General features: G+C 40.2%; 1 protein-coding gene across 1 annotated transcript; it reads left to right on the plus strand.

Annotated features, from left to right (window-relative positions):
• The first annotated feature begins 109 nt into the window (after nt 1-109).
• Nucleotides 110-12,176, plus strand: heatr3 (HEAT repeat containing 3). Its single transcript, XM_067495154.1, has 15 exons — nt 110-397; nt 802-974; nt 3,196-3,283; nt 3,641-3,741; nt 4,292-4,401; nt 7,455-7,595; nt 7,755-8,047; nt 8,950-9,040; nt 9,234-9,388; nt 9,684-9,766; nt 9,854-9,990; nt 10,136-10,224; nt 10,536-10,679; nt 10,745-10,921; nt 11,086-12,176. The coding sequence occupies exons 1-15, from the start codon at nt 260-262 to the stop codon at nt 11,197-11,199; spliced, it is 2,034 nt and encodes a 677-aa protein (XP_067351255.1). The 5' UTR covers nt 110-259; the 3' UTR covers nt 11,200-12,176.
• The last annotated feature ends 629 nt before the right edge of the window (nt 12,177-12,805 follow it).

The following is a 12,805-nucleotide window of genomic DNA, read 5'->3' on the forward strand; positions in this document are numbered from 1 at the left end:
AGCCTCTGCCTATGATTTAATTGCGGAGTATTAAAATCTGTCCTCATTTTTGGTTGTTGCTTTCCTCGTATTTTTGCGACAGCTTCTGCTTTCTGTTAGCAACAAGCACTTTACGGTAGAGCGGAATTTTCCACATGGCCTCTAACCAGACTGGCACTGTGTTGTATGTTTGAGATTTTTAAGCTAAGCCATCTGGCCAGAGAGAGAGAGAGAAAACTAATTATATGCGCCAATTATATGCACTTTAATACGATTTGAAATGGGTAAAAGTAAAACCACTAAGTTTAAACGTCCGCAGTTCAACGCGGTTGGATTGCCGGTGAATGCTGTGAAGGAAGTGGACGACGAAGAGGAGCACGATGAAGATAGTTGTCCAGCTGCCGAGTTCCTGGAGAAAGTAGGACTATATATTAGTCGTGTTTTTTTTTATTAATATCTACGTTACTTTGTTAACCTGTTAACTGAATCATGCCTAGGAGTAATCGCTTAAACACTAAATAGGTGAAGTTATGCTTTATTAGTATAACGAAGACAGATAATTTTGAGTTTATTTAACCAATGATTTATTTTACTATGTGTGACTTTACTCTGAAGGCTGTTTTTTGCGGCTGTTATGAATTGTTGCTCGTTTCGTTTGCATATTTCAATCAAAAACTCATGTATGATCATATGATAACTTGCTTTCGTTATACTGATACTTGTGTTAGGGAACGCAGCTGGGGATATCGTTACTTAGAGTAAAATAGTCTGATACACGCTAGCTTTTATAGTTGGTGTTATGATTTGTGTGTATTTCCATAGTTGCAGAGTCCCAGTGCAGACATGCGAGAGTTTGCATGTGCCAGCATTTCTCGGGTGGTGCAACAGAGCCAGACGATCCCTGGTTTCCTCCAAAGAGATGCTGTCAGGCGCCTTGGGCCCATGCTGCTGGATAGCAGCCTAGGTGTCCGAGAGACTGCCACAGGTGCACTCAGGTGAGCCAGTAGCAAACCAAGGTTCTTTGTTTATTTCAGACCTGGACTGTGTTTTTCAAAAGAATCTTAAGTCTGAGAAGATCTTAGTCTGACTTATAAGATCATCTCAAGCCTTATTTTTGGGAAATATAAGTTGGTGACTACTGGATCAACAGCGTGTCCCTTCAGGGGTCGCACGTTGATGTTGGCATCCGTTTTATCTGTGCTCGGACCGGCACCAAGGTTGCCCTTGATAACTGGAAAGTTAGTGACTACTGTACAAAAGATTAGGAGTTATTTTAAACAAGCTGGTCAGTGAAAGGGAACAAGCAGCAGGATGACCCCCATAAATATGGGAATCCTTTGTAAAAGGAGCGTCTAATACACATTTTATCCTAAAACATGTTAATTTTGAGTTTGGCTGGGTCACCATATTCAGCAAATCTAGTAAAGTAACCAGAAATTTTGACTTGTCAAAGCACAAATACCTAGCCAGAACTAATATTACCAGTGGCTCATCTCCATTTAAGATTTCCAGGAAACAAAAGCTAGAATACCTCAATAATTAATGTTATCAATTACACACTGTGCTTATTCTACTGCAGTTGTGCTTGTGTCTTATGTGGCACCCCGCCTTAGTTGCCTTATTTTCAAAAACAGCAAGTAGTGACATTAAGGCTGTGCTCGATGACCACGAAGATGAAAATTCAATAGTTTAGTTTTAGGTTGATTTTCAGTGTTACAATAAGTAACAGTGAGTCGGAATGGGTGAACAAATTCGGCTTTAAGCTGCATTTACACACTGTCAGCAGAATGGGAGAAACAGGTATGATACCGATATTCTGACAGAGATTTTGCAGATTATTCCAAGGTACTTAGCCATTGGTGCTCTCTTTGTGACAGTTTGTTATCAAGTGAAACAGCACATTTAAATAAGTTTAAGGTAATATCATGAAGTTGAAGTCAGCCATCTGTCTATAAATTCATTTTGGTCCTTCATTAAGTGGGTCTTTACTACTGTGATGTATGATGTAAGCATGTAGAGATGTCACACACATTTGTGGATCCCATTTTCACGCCCCACCAAACAAGCATGGTGGGGGTTTAAGCTCACATGCTGAAGGAGGTCATTCTTACAAAAAGTGCTTCCTTTGGTTCCCATTGAAAATGGTTCCACACCAAGTGGAACCTCAACCATTCACGATTTGCAAGTTGTCAGAAATCTGTATGAGCCAATCTGAATCGAATACCACATGTAGTTTGTTCAACCATCTCAAACAAAACACTACCTTAAGAACCTAAAGAGAATATGGCAGATGCTAGACCAAAACGTTCAGAGCAGTTTGTCAGCATCTTAGAGAGTAGTGACCGGAATAATATTGTAGGAGTTGTTGATATCAACCAATATGAAAAAAATGATCATGAGTGCCAGGTTTTAGCAGACTTACACATGTGCTGTATGCATTCATTTTCTCAATAATGGAATTAATGCACTAAAAAGGGACATTCAACAAATTGAAATTTTCTTGTATCAATCAATTATCATCAATTAGGCAACCTATTTTAAACAGGGTGATTATTTATGTAGTAATTTTTCCCCCTTTTCACTCTTTAAAAAAAAACGTTGGTCAGAAAATCTAAATTAAACCAGCTATGCTTCAGTGGTAAAAACAAACGGGTGAATACCTTTTCTTTTTTCCACATAGGTGCAATGTGACTATAAATATGTTAAATTATATCATATAGAACCCAAACGGAAATATTTGTGTATTTTATAAATACTTAACAGTTAAACATAGGCTGCATATACTATGCGATTATTTGCGTTTGCACATAGAAGTGTATATAAATCACATATTAAGTTAACTATTTAATTGTCACACACACACATACCAATTTAACTCCCTTCACAGCCACTTTTCTGTTTTGTTTTACTGCTGGTTAACTATCTCTAAGCTCCCCTGAAATACTACAACTATTTCATCAGTGATGAAGTCTTTCTAAAAGGATGCAGTCATCATATTCATCATCATACTCCTTTCACAGTCAACAGTTGCTTTGCCACCACAATACAGCCTTAACACTTGTCCTGACTATTGTCCTGCAGTAAAGCTTTTATCCGTTTGTATCGGATATCCAAGTAAGAACATTGCCCATAGAGTATCTTCAGGCTCTACCTCTCTCTCACACACAGCATCTTTGACATCTCCTCTTACTGACTGGGTGTGTTTCTCCCTGACAGGAATCTGAGTGCATGCGGAGGTCAGGAGGTATGTGAGGACATGGTAAAGCACGACGTCATGACTCCTCTGACAGCACTGCTTAGAGAGGTGAGACTTCTCTCCTGCTTTTAGCTCACCCCATCACTTCATTTCTTCCTCATCAGCAGCCTTACAGCAGACCACGACATCCTCAGCAATTAGGTCTGATTCCAGAGCAAACATATCCAAGAGTTTTTAAAATGCCTCCACCTACTCTGAATCTGATCAACAACCTGGGATCACTGAACTAATGCTGAAGTTAATGTTTCATCTTATACTGAGCAATGATCATCAGTCTTTTGGATATGTTCATATAAGGAAAACACGGTCTATATAAATGTTTACTTTTTAAACTTTTCAGTGGATAATGACAAAAGCAAAGTGTGTCCCTGTTTCACTTGTGCTTTGTTGTCGTCTACAACACAGTGCTGTGCTGGTTTTGAGAGCTCTCTTGTCCCCATGAAAGATGAGAAGAATGCAGTGGAAGACATAGCCAACGAAGCTGTGAATTTACTCTGGAATTTATGGTAAGCCAAGAGGTCATGCACGCTACTGTTTTTTTTTTTTTAACTCAAGGAATGGTTTACTCGGTGTACCTCACCAGCTTGTTAGGCTTTTTTTCTTTTTGTCCTTTGGGCTTATCCCGTGAGTTCAGGGTCTCCACAGCGGATCATTGTCCGCATGTTGATTTGGAACAGTTTTTATTCTGGATGCCCTCCAACCCTTTCCAATATCTACCGGACTTGTGACCAGCAATGTCCGGCTGGGGATGGGCCATTGGGGGTTCAGTGTCTTTCCCAGGGACACTTCGACATGTGGCCAGGAAGAGCAGGGTGCAAACCTCCGACCCTTTAGTCGGAGGTCGGCCACTCTACCAACTGAGCCACTGCCACCCTTTAGCAGCTTATTAGGCTATTGGGTGTTGCTTGTCCAGAAAACTGCATGATGATTTAATCTGTGTGGGTTTTTCTGCAAATGTAACTCACACTAAATCATAAATATCAATCCTCAGTTATTCAAAATGTTTTTTATTTTTTGCTTTACCTAAGTCTGTGATATAACATGTTCTCCTGCCAGTGAGAGCAGCAGCCAGGCACTGTCAATGTTCAACAAGTCCGGTCTCCTGGATGCGGTTGTCCTCTGTATGGAGAGACATCAACACAACGTGGAACTGGCCATATCTGCTGGTAAGACTAGTAATTAATACTCTGGTAAATGGTCATGATGACTGAATTTTGTTTGTTTTCATCCTAGTTGGTAAGGATTTATAGTTAATACATTATTGGTTCATGACCAACTTCCTGTCTGAATATTAAGATGCAGAGTTCCATTATTGCTAGTGTGGGACCTGTTACCTTGCTATTCCTGGACTGTGCATGTGAATAACCATTATCTTTACTGCTCAGGCATCAAGTTCTTGTATTTTGTTTGTTTGTTGGTCCTTCAAATCTTCTTTTCCTTTCGGCTGTTCCATTTCAGGGGTCGCCACAGCAATCATGTGCCTCCATCTAACCCTGTCCTCTGCATCCTCTTCTCTCGCACCAACTAACTTCATGTCCTCTCTCACTACATCCATAAATCTCCTCCTTGGTCTTCCTCTAGACCTCCTACCTGGCAGCTCCAACCTCAGCATCCTTCTACCGATATATTCAGTCTCTTCTCTGAACATGTCCAAACCACCTGAGTCTGGCCTCTCTGACTTTATCTCCAACATATCTAACATGATCTGTCCCTCGTGTCTTTATTCCTGATCCTGTCCATCCTCGTCACTCCCAAAGAGAACCTCAACATCTTAAGCTCTGCTACCTCCAGCTCTGTCTCCTGTCTTTTGGTAAATGGTAAATGGTAAATAGTCGCTTATATAGCGCTTTTATCCAAAGCGCTTTACAATGTTGCATCCCATTCACCCATTCACACACACTCACACACCGATGCCATGCAAGGTGCTCACCTGACCCACCGGGAGCAACTTGGGGTTCAGTGTATTGCCCAAGGACACTTTGACTTGTAGCAAGGAGTGGGGATTGAACCACTGACCCTGTGGTCCATGGTCCAGGGTCAATTGCCTTACCAACTTAGCTACAGCCGGTTGGTAAGCCGGTCTACAGTGCCACTGTCTCTAAGCCAAACAACATCGCTGGTCTCACCACCGTCTTGAACACCTTTCCTTTCATTCTCGCTGATACTCTTTTATCACACAACACACCTGACAGTTTCTTCACAGACTCACATCCTTCCCATCTCTATCTCTCTGCCACACCAACCTGTACAAATTCACCTCTCCCACCTTAGTGTCCAACCTAGCATACAATTCCTCATATTCTCCTGAACGTCCTCGTTCCACCACCTAGTCTCCTTGTCCACTTTTCTCTTTCCCAAAGATACAGAGTACCCTCCTACATATCTCCCTGATCACATTAGCTGTAGTGGTCCAGTCATCTGGAAGCACCTCCTGACCACCCAGAGTCTCATCATCTGTCTCGTCTCCTCCCTGAAAACTACACAACATTCTTCCTTTTTCAACTTCCATCACTTCGTCCTCTGATGGTGAGGAAGATGTAGAGGACAAAGCCAGAGCAGAGTCATTTTACACACCCATATCCTTTGATGTCTGGCTTCGCTTTCCCCTACCAATACTTTGCAGTCACTGATCTCTTGGGGGTTACAACTTTGGCACAAGATGTGGTCCACCACAGCCATTTCCATCCTTTTTGCAAAGTCTACCACGATCTGTCCTTCTGTGTTCCTGTCCTGAATCTGCCCATCACATTCTCATCACCTCTGTTCCCTTCACCTACATGTCCATTGAAATCTGCAACAATCACCACTCTCTCACCTCTGGGGATGCTCAGCATCACTTCATCTAACTCAGTCCAGAATTTCTCCTTCTCTTCTAACTCACATCCTACGTGTGGAGCATAACCACTAAAAACATTAAACATCACGCCTTCTATTTCTAGCTTCAGACTCATCAAGCTGTCTGATTATCTTTCAACTCTAGAACATTCCTCACAAACTCCTCTTTCAGGATAACTCCTACTTCATTTCTCTTCCTATCCGACCCATGGTAGAACAACTTGAACCCTTGCTACCTTTCCACCTGGTCTCCTGGATACACAGTCCACCTTCAAATCCACCTTCCTTCTCTGCATTATATCAACCAACTTTCTTGCCTTCCCCTGTCATAGTCCCAACATTCAAAGTCTCTGTCAATCTTACAGTCTTCGACCAACAGTAGCCCAATTTCCACCGGCACCCTGTAGGTAAACACCACTGGTGGCCGTCATTGTTAACCCAGGCCCTGACCAATCCGGTATGGAAGTCCGATTAGATGTGGAAGTCATGATTTACATGTTTAATTTGGCATGTGTTTTATGTCGGATGCCCTTCCTAACACAACCCTCTGCATTTATCCAGTCTTGAGATTGGCACAAGAAGACACTTACTTGTGCCCCTTGTGGTTGCATTGGTTGACTTCATATGTAAACGATAAAAGTTAACCGGGTTCACATAGAGGTGCACTGATATTTGCAAACAAAATAAAACATATTTAAGGTACTATAACATTTTTAATGACAGCTCAAATAAAATATTTGTCAGCTGGCTGGGATTATAACTGAATACCAGTGGCTCCAGTATTGAAGTCATGCAGTCTTTACAACCTAAGTGGATGGGTTTTATTACATCCCTATGGCAGTAAAACAACCTTTCAGTCCAAGTGTCAACTTTTTTGTTAAATAAAAAACCTAAACAAATAAAATAAAATGTGGCTGCTTATACTCTCAACAAAAGATAGTTTGACATTTTGGGGAAGACATTTTTTTCTCTTTTTTTTTTGGCATTTTGCCTTTAGTAGAGTGTAAAGAGGGAAACAGGAAATGGGCAAATACAAAAGTAATGCATAACAAGCAATAAAGGTGGTGTGGCCAGCAATCACAGAGGATAATAATAATAATAATACATTTTATTTAAAAGCACCTTTTGGGTCACTCAAGGTCACTGTACATATGAAATAACAATCATGAATCTGTACCTAAAACACAATATAGTTTTCCTTTTTGTGACATTAATTTCACTTGAAAATATTTTATTGGAAATCTGGAAGCTGATTACAATATTTTATTATTTAATTTCATGTTTTAGCCTCAGTCAGACCAAATCAGAGATATTCTTAGCTCTCATCTCAGAGATAAGAAGCCCCAGTTCAGAAAGAAAAGTTGTCTTCTTTCTTTTCTCACAGCCCACTGTTTGCACACTGTTACTGAGGATAACCCAGAACTGCTATGTAGCCTGAATACTGCTGTGGTCGGAGCCCTGGAGAAAGTGCTGCTGTCATCCCAGCCAGACATAGCACACACTCTCCTTCGGACATTGGCTGCAGGTACATTTAGTCACTTCTGTATATTTATTTTTCCTAAATTGTTCAAAACTGTAACTTACCACCATTATGCAGGTTAAAAATGACAAACGAAGACGCAAATAACTATCATGTTTTTCATTTTCCTTCCTGGGACCTAACTCAATTACTTGCTCCACTCAGGGACACTGTGGAACATGAAAGGCAGCCTGCCTGCTGCCAGTCAGGCCCAGACACTCAGCACTGTTGTGGCCACCTTGTCACAGTGCCTGGACTTAGACGCAGGTACTCTAATACCTCATCTCAGACAAGAAGAAGAGGTTCGTCAGAGAAGCTCACCAGCTGTGACAGATGCAGAAGACCATGCTGCAGGGGAACTCCCTGTGGAGGAGATGGATGAAGAGGAGGAAGCACCTAAACACAAAAGGAATGGAAAATCTGTGAAGGCTGATAACGATTTCTCCGACCTCCTGCCTGTCAGTGATATGTCTCATATGGTCTCTATATGTTGCTGTATAAGTAAAAAAAATCTTATTTATATGTTTAACTATATTAATGCATATGCTATACAATGGATGCAATGAATGATGAAAAGATGTTTATGAAGCTGTGATGCAAGCAGGAGGCATATCCTTTTGAAGCCTGCTATTGGCCCTTTCCGCGCTTTAAGGAGAGTATCTTAAATTCCAAATTTGTATACTTAAGTCAACAGATACATGTAAATGATTATCAAAAAACTATTTGGGCTCTTAGGATAGGTAAAAATGGTTTACTGCCACATCTTTAATTTTAGATTGTGATGTGTACTGCCATCTATGTTTGGCAATCCAGTTTTGTGTTTTGAAGGCGCATGTTAATGTGAATGGTGGCATCGTGAGTCATCCTGGAGTGCGAGCGGGGCTTACTGAGCAAGACGAACTGTCTGGGTCGTGAGCGCAGATTGGGGACACTCAGCAAGGTTCAATAGGGGACCACTTTGCTGACAGGCCCCAAAACCGACCTCTTAAGGACAGAGCTGTCCCTCTCAGCTCTGTCACAGCCAGTGCCCTACGACTATGGGTGACAATCATGGCGTCGTTCCAAAATACCCTCCAATGTTGTGGGTTACCATCTAAGTTTTTTTAAGTTTAATTCAACACGTACAAGCGTAGCTATAATAGGTGGGACTGAGCTGACAGCTCTGTACAAACCTTGCTTCTCCTGCAAAAATGACATTGTAGGAGGGTTTCTCTGCCATCACAGTTTGAAAAGCACAAGACCACATGTTTGAATACAGCTTTTAAAAGAGATGTTTGCATTTTGGCGGTCAGCGGAATCACAGATTGGGTGATAACAGTCATTTGGTAGGCTGATGACTTACATGCTTGTTTTTCTCCAGAGGGGCAAGGAGGAGCTGAGGGAGGCAACGGCCTTGCTGACAGCCCAGCAAACGTCGCTGGAGATCATCGTCAACATGTGCTGCTCTGATGGTGAGTACTCTGGGCATAGACACCAATGCTGACCCCAGGCACTTTTCATCAACATTATTTCCTGTGACACGGCCACAGGAAATAATTGTCTCTGATAACTTGGTATAACAAGAAATGCATGAAATTAGTTTATTTGATTGCCTACAGATACCTTTAGTTGTACTTGAACAATTTTCTGTGTGTCCGTGTAAAGACCCATCGGACGACGAGTGGGAGGAGGAATCGAGCAGCGATGAAAGTGACATGGGTCCAGATGGCCTTTGTGATGGAGTTTCCAATCTTATGTCTCCACTGTGTTTGTCAGCTGAAGTTCACGGAGCTTTAATTAACCACAGCATCCCTGCAAAGGCAAATATCCTTCTGCTTCATCAGTAACAGCTCAGCTCATTGACAACAGGGTGTCAGAAAGTTGAATATGTGAACATAATTCAACTTACATTGTAGTCTTTTTTTATTTGCAATTATTACCAGTATAAAGTATATTTATAAATATATACTAAACCCCATCTACCACAAGCAACGCAAACTGAATTACTTTACCTGTGTTGAACATAGATCTATATCCACAAACATGCACTAGCAGACACTCACTAAATTATGTAAAGATGGTTATAGTAATTACATTTTTTTCTCTTGATTGAAGGTCCTCCAAAAAACAGAGTTTCCTAGAAAGGAAGCCTTGGACGTGTGCCATCAGAATTCCTCTTGGAGAAGCCTGAAAATAAAGTAATCCTGAGTTCCTTGTTTAAGGGATCATTTGCCATCTTCCTCTTCGCTCCTTCTGCTTTCTAACAGAAGTAATTATTTCCTTAGGATGCACCGTGTGCAGTCCCGGGCTCTGACATGTCTCCATAGCATCCTCTCCACCATGGATGCAAAGTCTCTGGGAGGACCTGCAGCCCTGCAGGATGCAGCGCAGCATCTGTCCACCCTGGTTTTTGGAGCAGCAGGTCTGACATTTAATCATTAATGTAGTTTAGATTTTGAATTACATTTTTTATGTATTCCTAGAATGACTCCATGCAGTATAGAGTAGAAATTGTGAAGCAAACAATACAAATGCTGAGTAATCACAACTCCTTCTTTTGTTTTCAGAGATACCAAAAGATGAAGAGTTTCTTGAGGCTGTTATCAGTGCAATGCGGTCTCTGTTACAGATGATTGCCTCCCAAAACATCCCACAGGTAAAAAAGACTAAAAGAAGATTTTTGCAAACATTTGCATGAATGGGTGATGAGTGTTACTCCACTGATTTGGCATTGCATGTCCATTAAGTTGGACATGGATTCGGTTCCTAGGCTGAATGTGATTCCCTGTAACGAGTGCCCCTCTAACTCTAATTTCACATTTGTTGTCAAAATAATGTGCTGAATAAATTCATAGACAACACAGTCTAGAGTTTATATTCCTGTCAAAACTCCAGTGTCAGTTCACACTAAACACTGTGGACTGTGTCTGTTTTCGACAGCTCACTATGCATGTTTGGTTTTCTCAGTGTATGACCCCCCAGCAGCTGATGAGCCTGAGCGAAGCAGCCACTCGCTGTGATGTTGTCAGTGTGAGGGTCAACGCTGTCGCCATTCTGGGCATCACTGGCAGCACATTAGCCAAAGAAAAGGGAACTGCCGAAACGCTTCAGGTATCATTTTCTCTTTTCTTCATGTGGAGTGTTTGTTCGTCCTCTAAGAAACTCTCCTCCCACAGATGATTGGAAACGCCTTACTTGCAGTTGCCACAAAGGATGCAGACCTGGTTGTGAACGGAGAAGCCCTCGACGCCTTGTTTGACGTTTTTGCAGATGGAGACGAGGCAGAAAAAGCTGCTAAAAACATCCAGTTACTACCTGCACTAAAGGCACTTCAGCCTGTCTTTAAGGCCAAGGTTAATCTTACTTTACATTATACTCAGTAATTTTTCTGACATTTTACTTTTACTTTACAGTAATTGCCGAAATAACTTATCCTTGCCACCACTGCACCTTTCCCCCTACTCTGTTTCTTGTTACTTTCCAATAAGAATAACAATATATTTTCTTTTGCTCTTAGATTCGTAAAGAAGGAAGAGGCAAGTACAGCCCTCAGCAGCTATGTGTGCTAGACAACATCAAAGTCAACCTGAGGAGATTCATTGGATATCTGGAGAAGGTGGTGAAAAAATGAGCACTTTCAGTGCATCACATTGCAATTAGTCTAACTGATCTGTGATTTGGAGATTTTGTATGTGACTAGAAGCATAGTATACTTATATGGTTGTTTTATCATGAAGTATTTATTATGTTGATAGTAAACCATTTATTGTTGTTTGTTTTTTCCATTTTTATTCAAATAACTTACTGTTTTACTTGATGTGAATGTTTACTTGTGAAGAAAGATGCTAGAAGCTCCAATTATTAGTTACTGCATGTTGCAGTAAAAAAAAAAAAAACCCTTTTTTTAACTGAAGAGGATTTTCAGCATTGGATTTAAATATTTTTATGTCCCCTGGTAACAATTTAATAGACTAATTATGGTACCCATGTATCAAGTTATGACAGGTATTCCTGTTTAGCCCCATATTCCATAGGGCCAAATTTGTGATGATTGCAGTTCTGCTGGTCCTAACGAGAGATTTGAGGCAGAGCTATTCAAAATTGCTTGTGGCAGTTCTGAATTCTTGGATTGTGTGATGTTATCTCCCATTTATCATCTAAATAATTTTAGTTTTAGTTTAAATAAGCACATATTGTCTACCTCTGCTTCACTGTGCACCAAACACCTGCCATGTGCATTAAGGGAGAATGTACGGTTATATTACACCATGTTGTGTGAGGTATGTGCTTAGCCTGCTACGGTAATTACAGTTGCTTACCTAGATAACGCTACTTTCAAGCACTACTCTCATGCACTCTTCATGTTGAAAATATTGCTGTTAGAACCATTATAAAATGGTGTCATCATTTTTCCATCTGATCTACATTTTGTCATGTGCCAGATAACTGATAAATCCAACCCTTTTCATTTTCTGGTGTTTCCAACAGCTATTTTGTAAAATAATCATAGATTATATCGTCAAATAAAAAACAAACTAAAGGCTATTGGAGGGAGAATATGTAATCGCTGTGGATTGACTTTTTTGACAATAAATACTGATTTCTGAAGATGTTTCTGTTTTTCATTATATTTTAAATTTTTTGTCCTAATCCTTTAAAACTTAGCTAAACTATGATTGTTGCCCAGTTTGATGCTAGTCATAGCTACTGATATATATATATATATAGAGAGAGAGAGAGAGAATTGTTTTAAAGTAAATTAAGGCACAATATATTTGTGCTTATGTTGGTTTGACAAATACCCTATTTTTAGACTTTGGAATTTGTTGATAAATTCTCCGGTCTAAATGATTGTGTACCTACCAAAATTTGGAATGATGACTGGTTTAATTGCTAAAATAAAAATTGATGTTATTTAATAGTTTTTATTTACTAATTAATGTTACCTGCTGTCACTTGCAAACGTTTAATTATAGGTGTATTAGGGCTTTAATACAACTAAGTATATTGGGTCATAAACCGTGTATCGAATTTTTTGAGTTATGCGTTGGATTATATCTGGGATTCACAGTGGTATATGAACTCAAACGTCAGTGATAAAAACATTTAAAATATGTGCACTTTACGTTGTAGAATTGAAAATATTTAGAGTCCATTCCTTGTTCATTTTACTTAAATGATGAATAATAAATCAGCCATTATGTAAGAAAAAGCACCAGTTTGTTGCGTAACAACAT

Source organism: Channa argus, chromosome 2 (assembly GCF_033026475.1).
Source record: "Channa argus isolate prfri chromosome 2, Channa argus male v1.0, whole genome shotgun sequence".
Taxonomy (NCBI): Eukaryota; Metazoa; Chordata; class Actinopteri; order Anabantiformes; family Channidae; genus Channa; species Channa argus.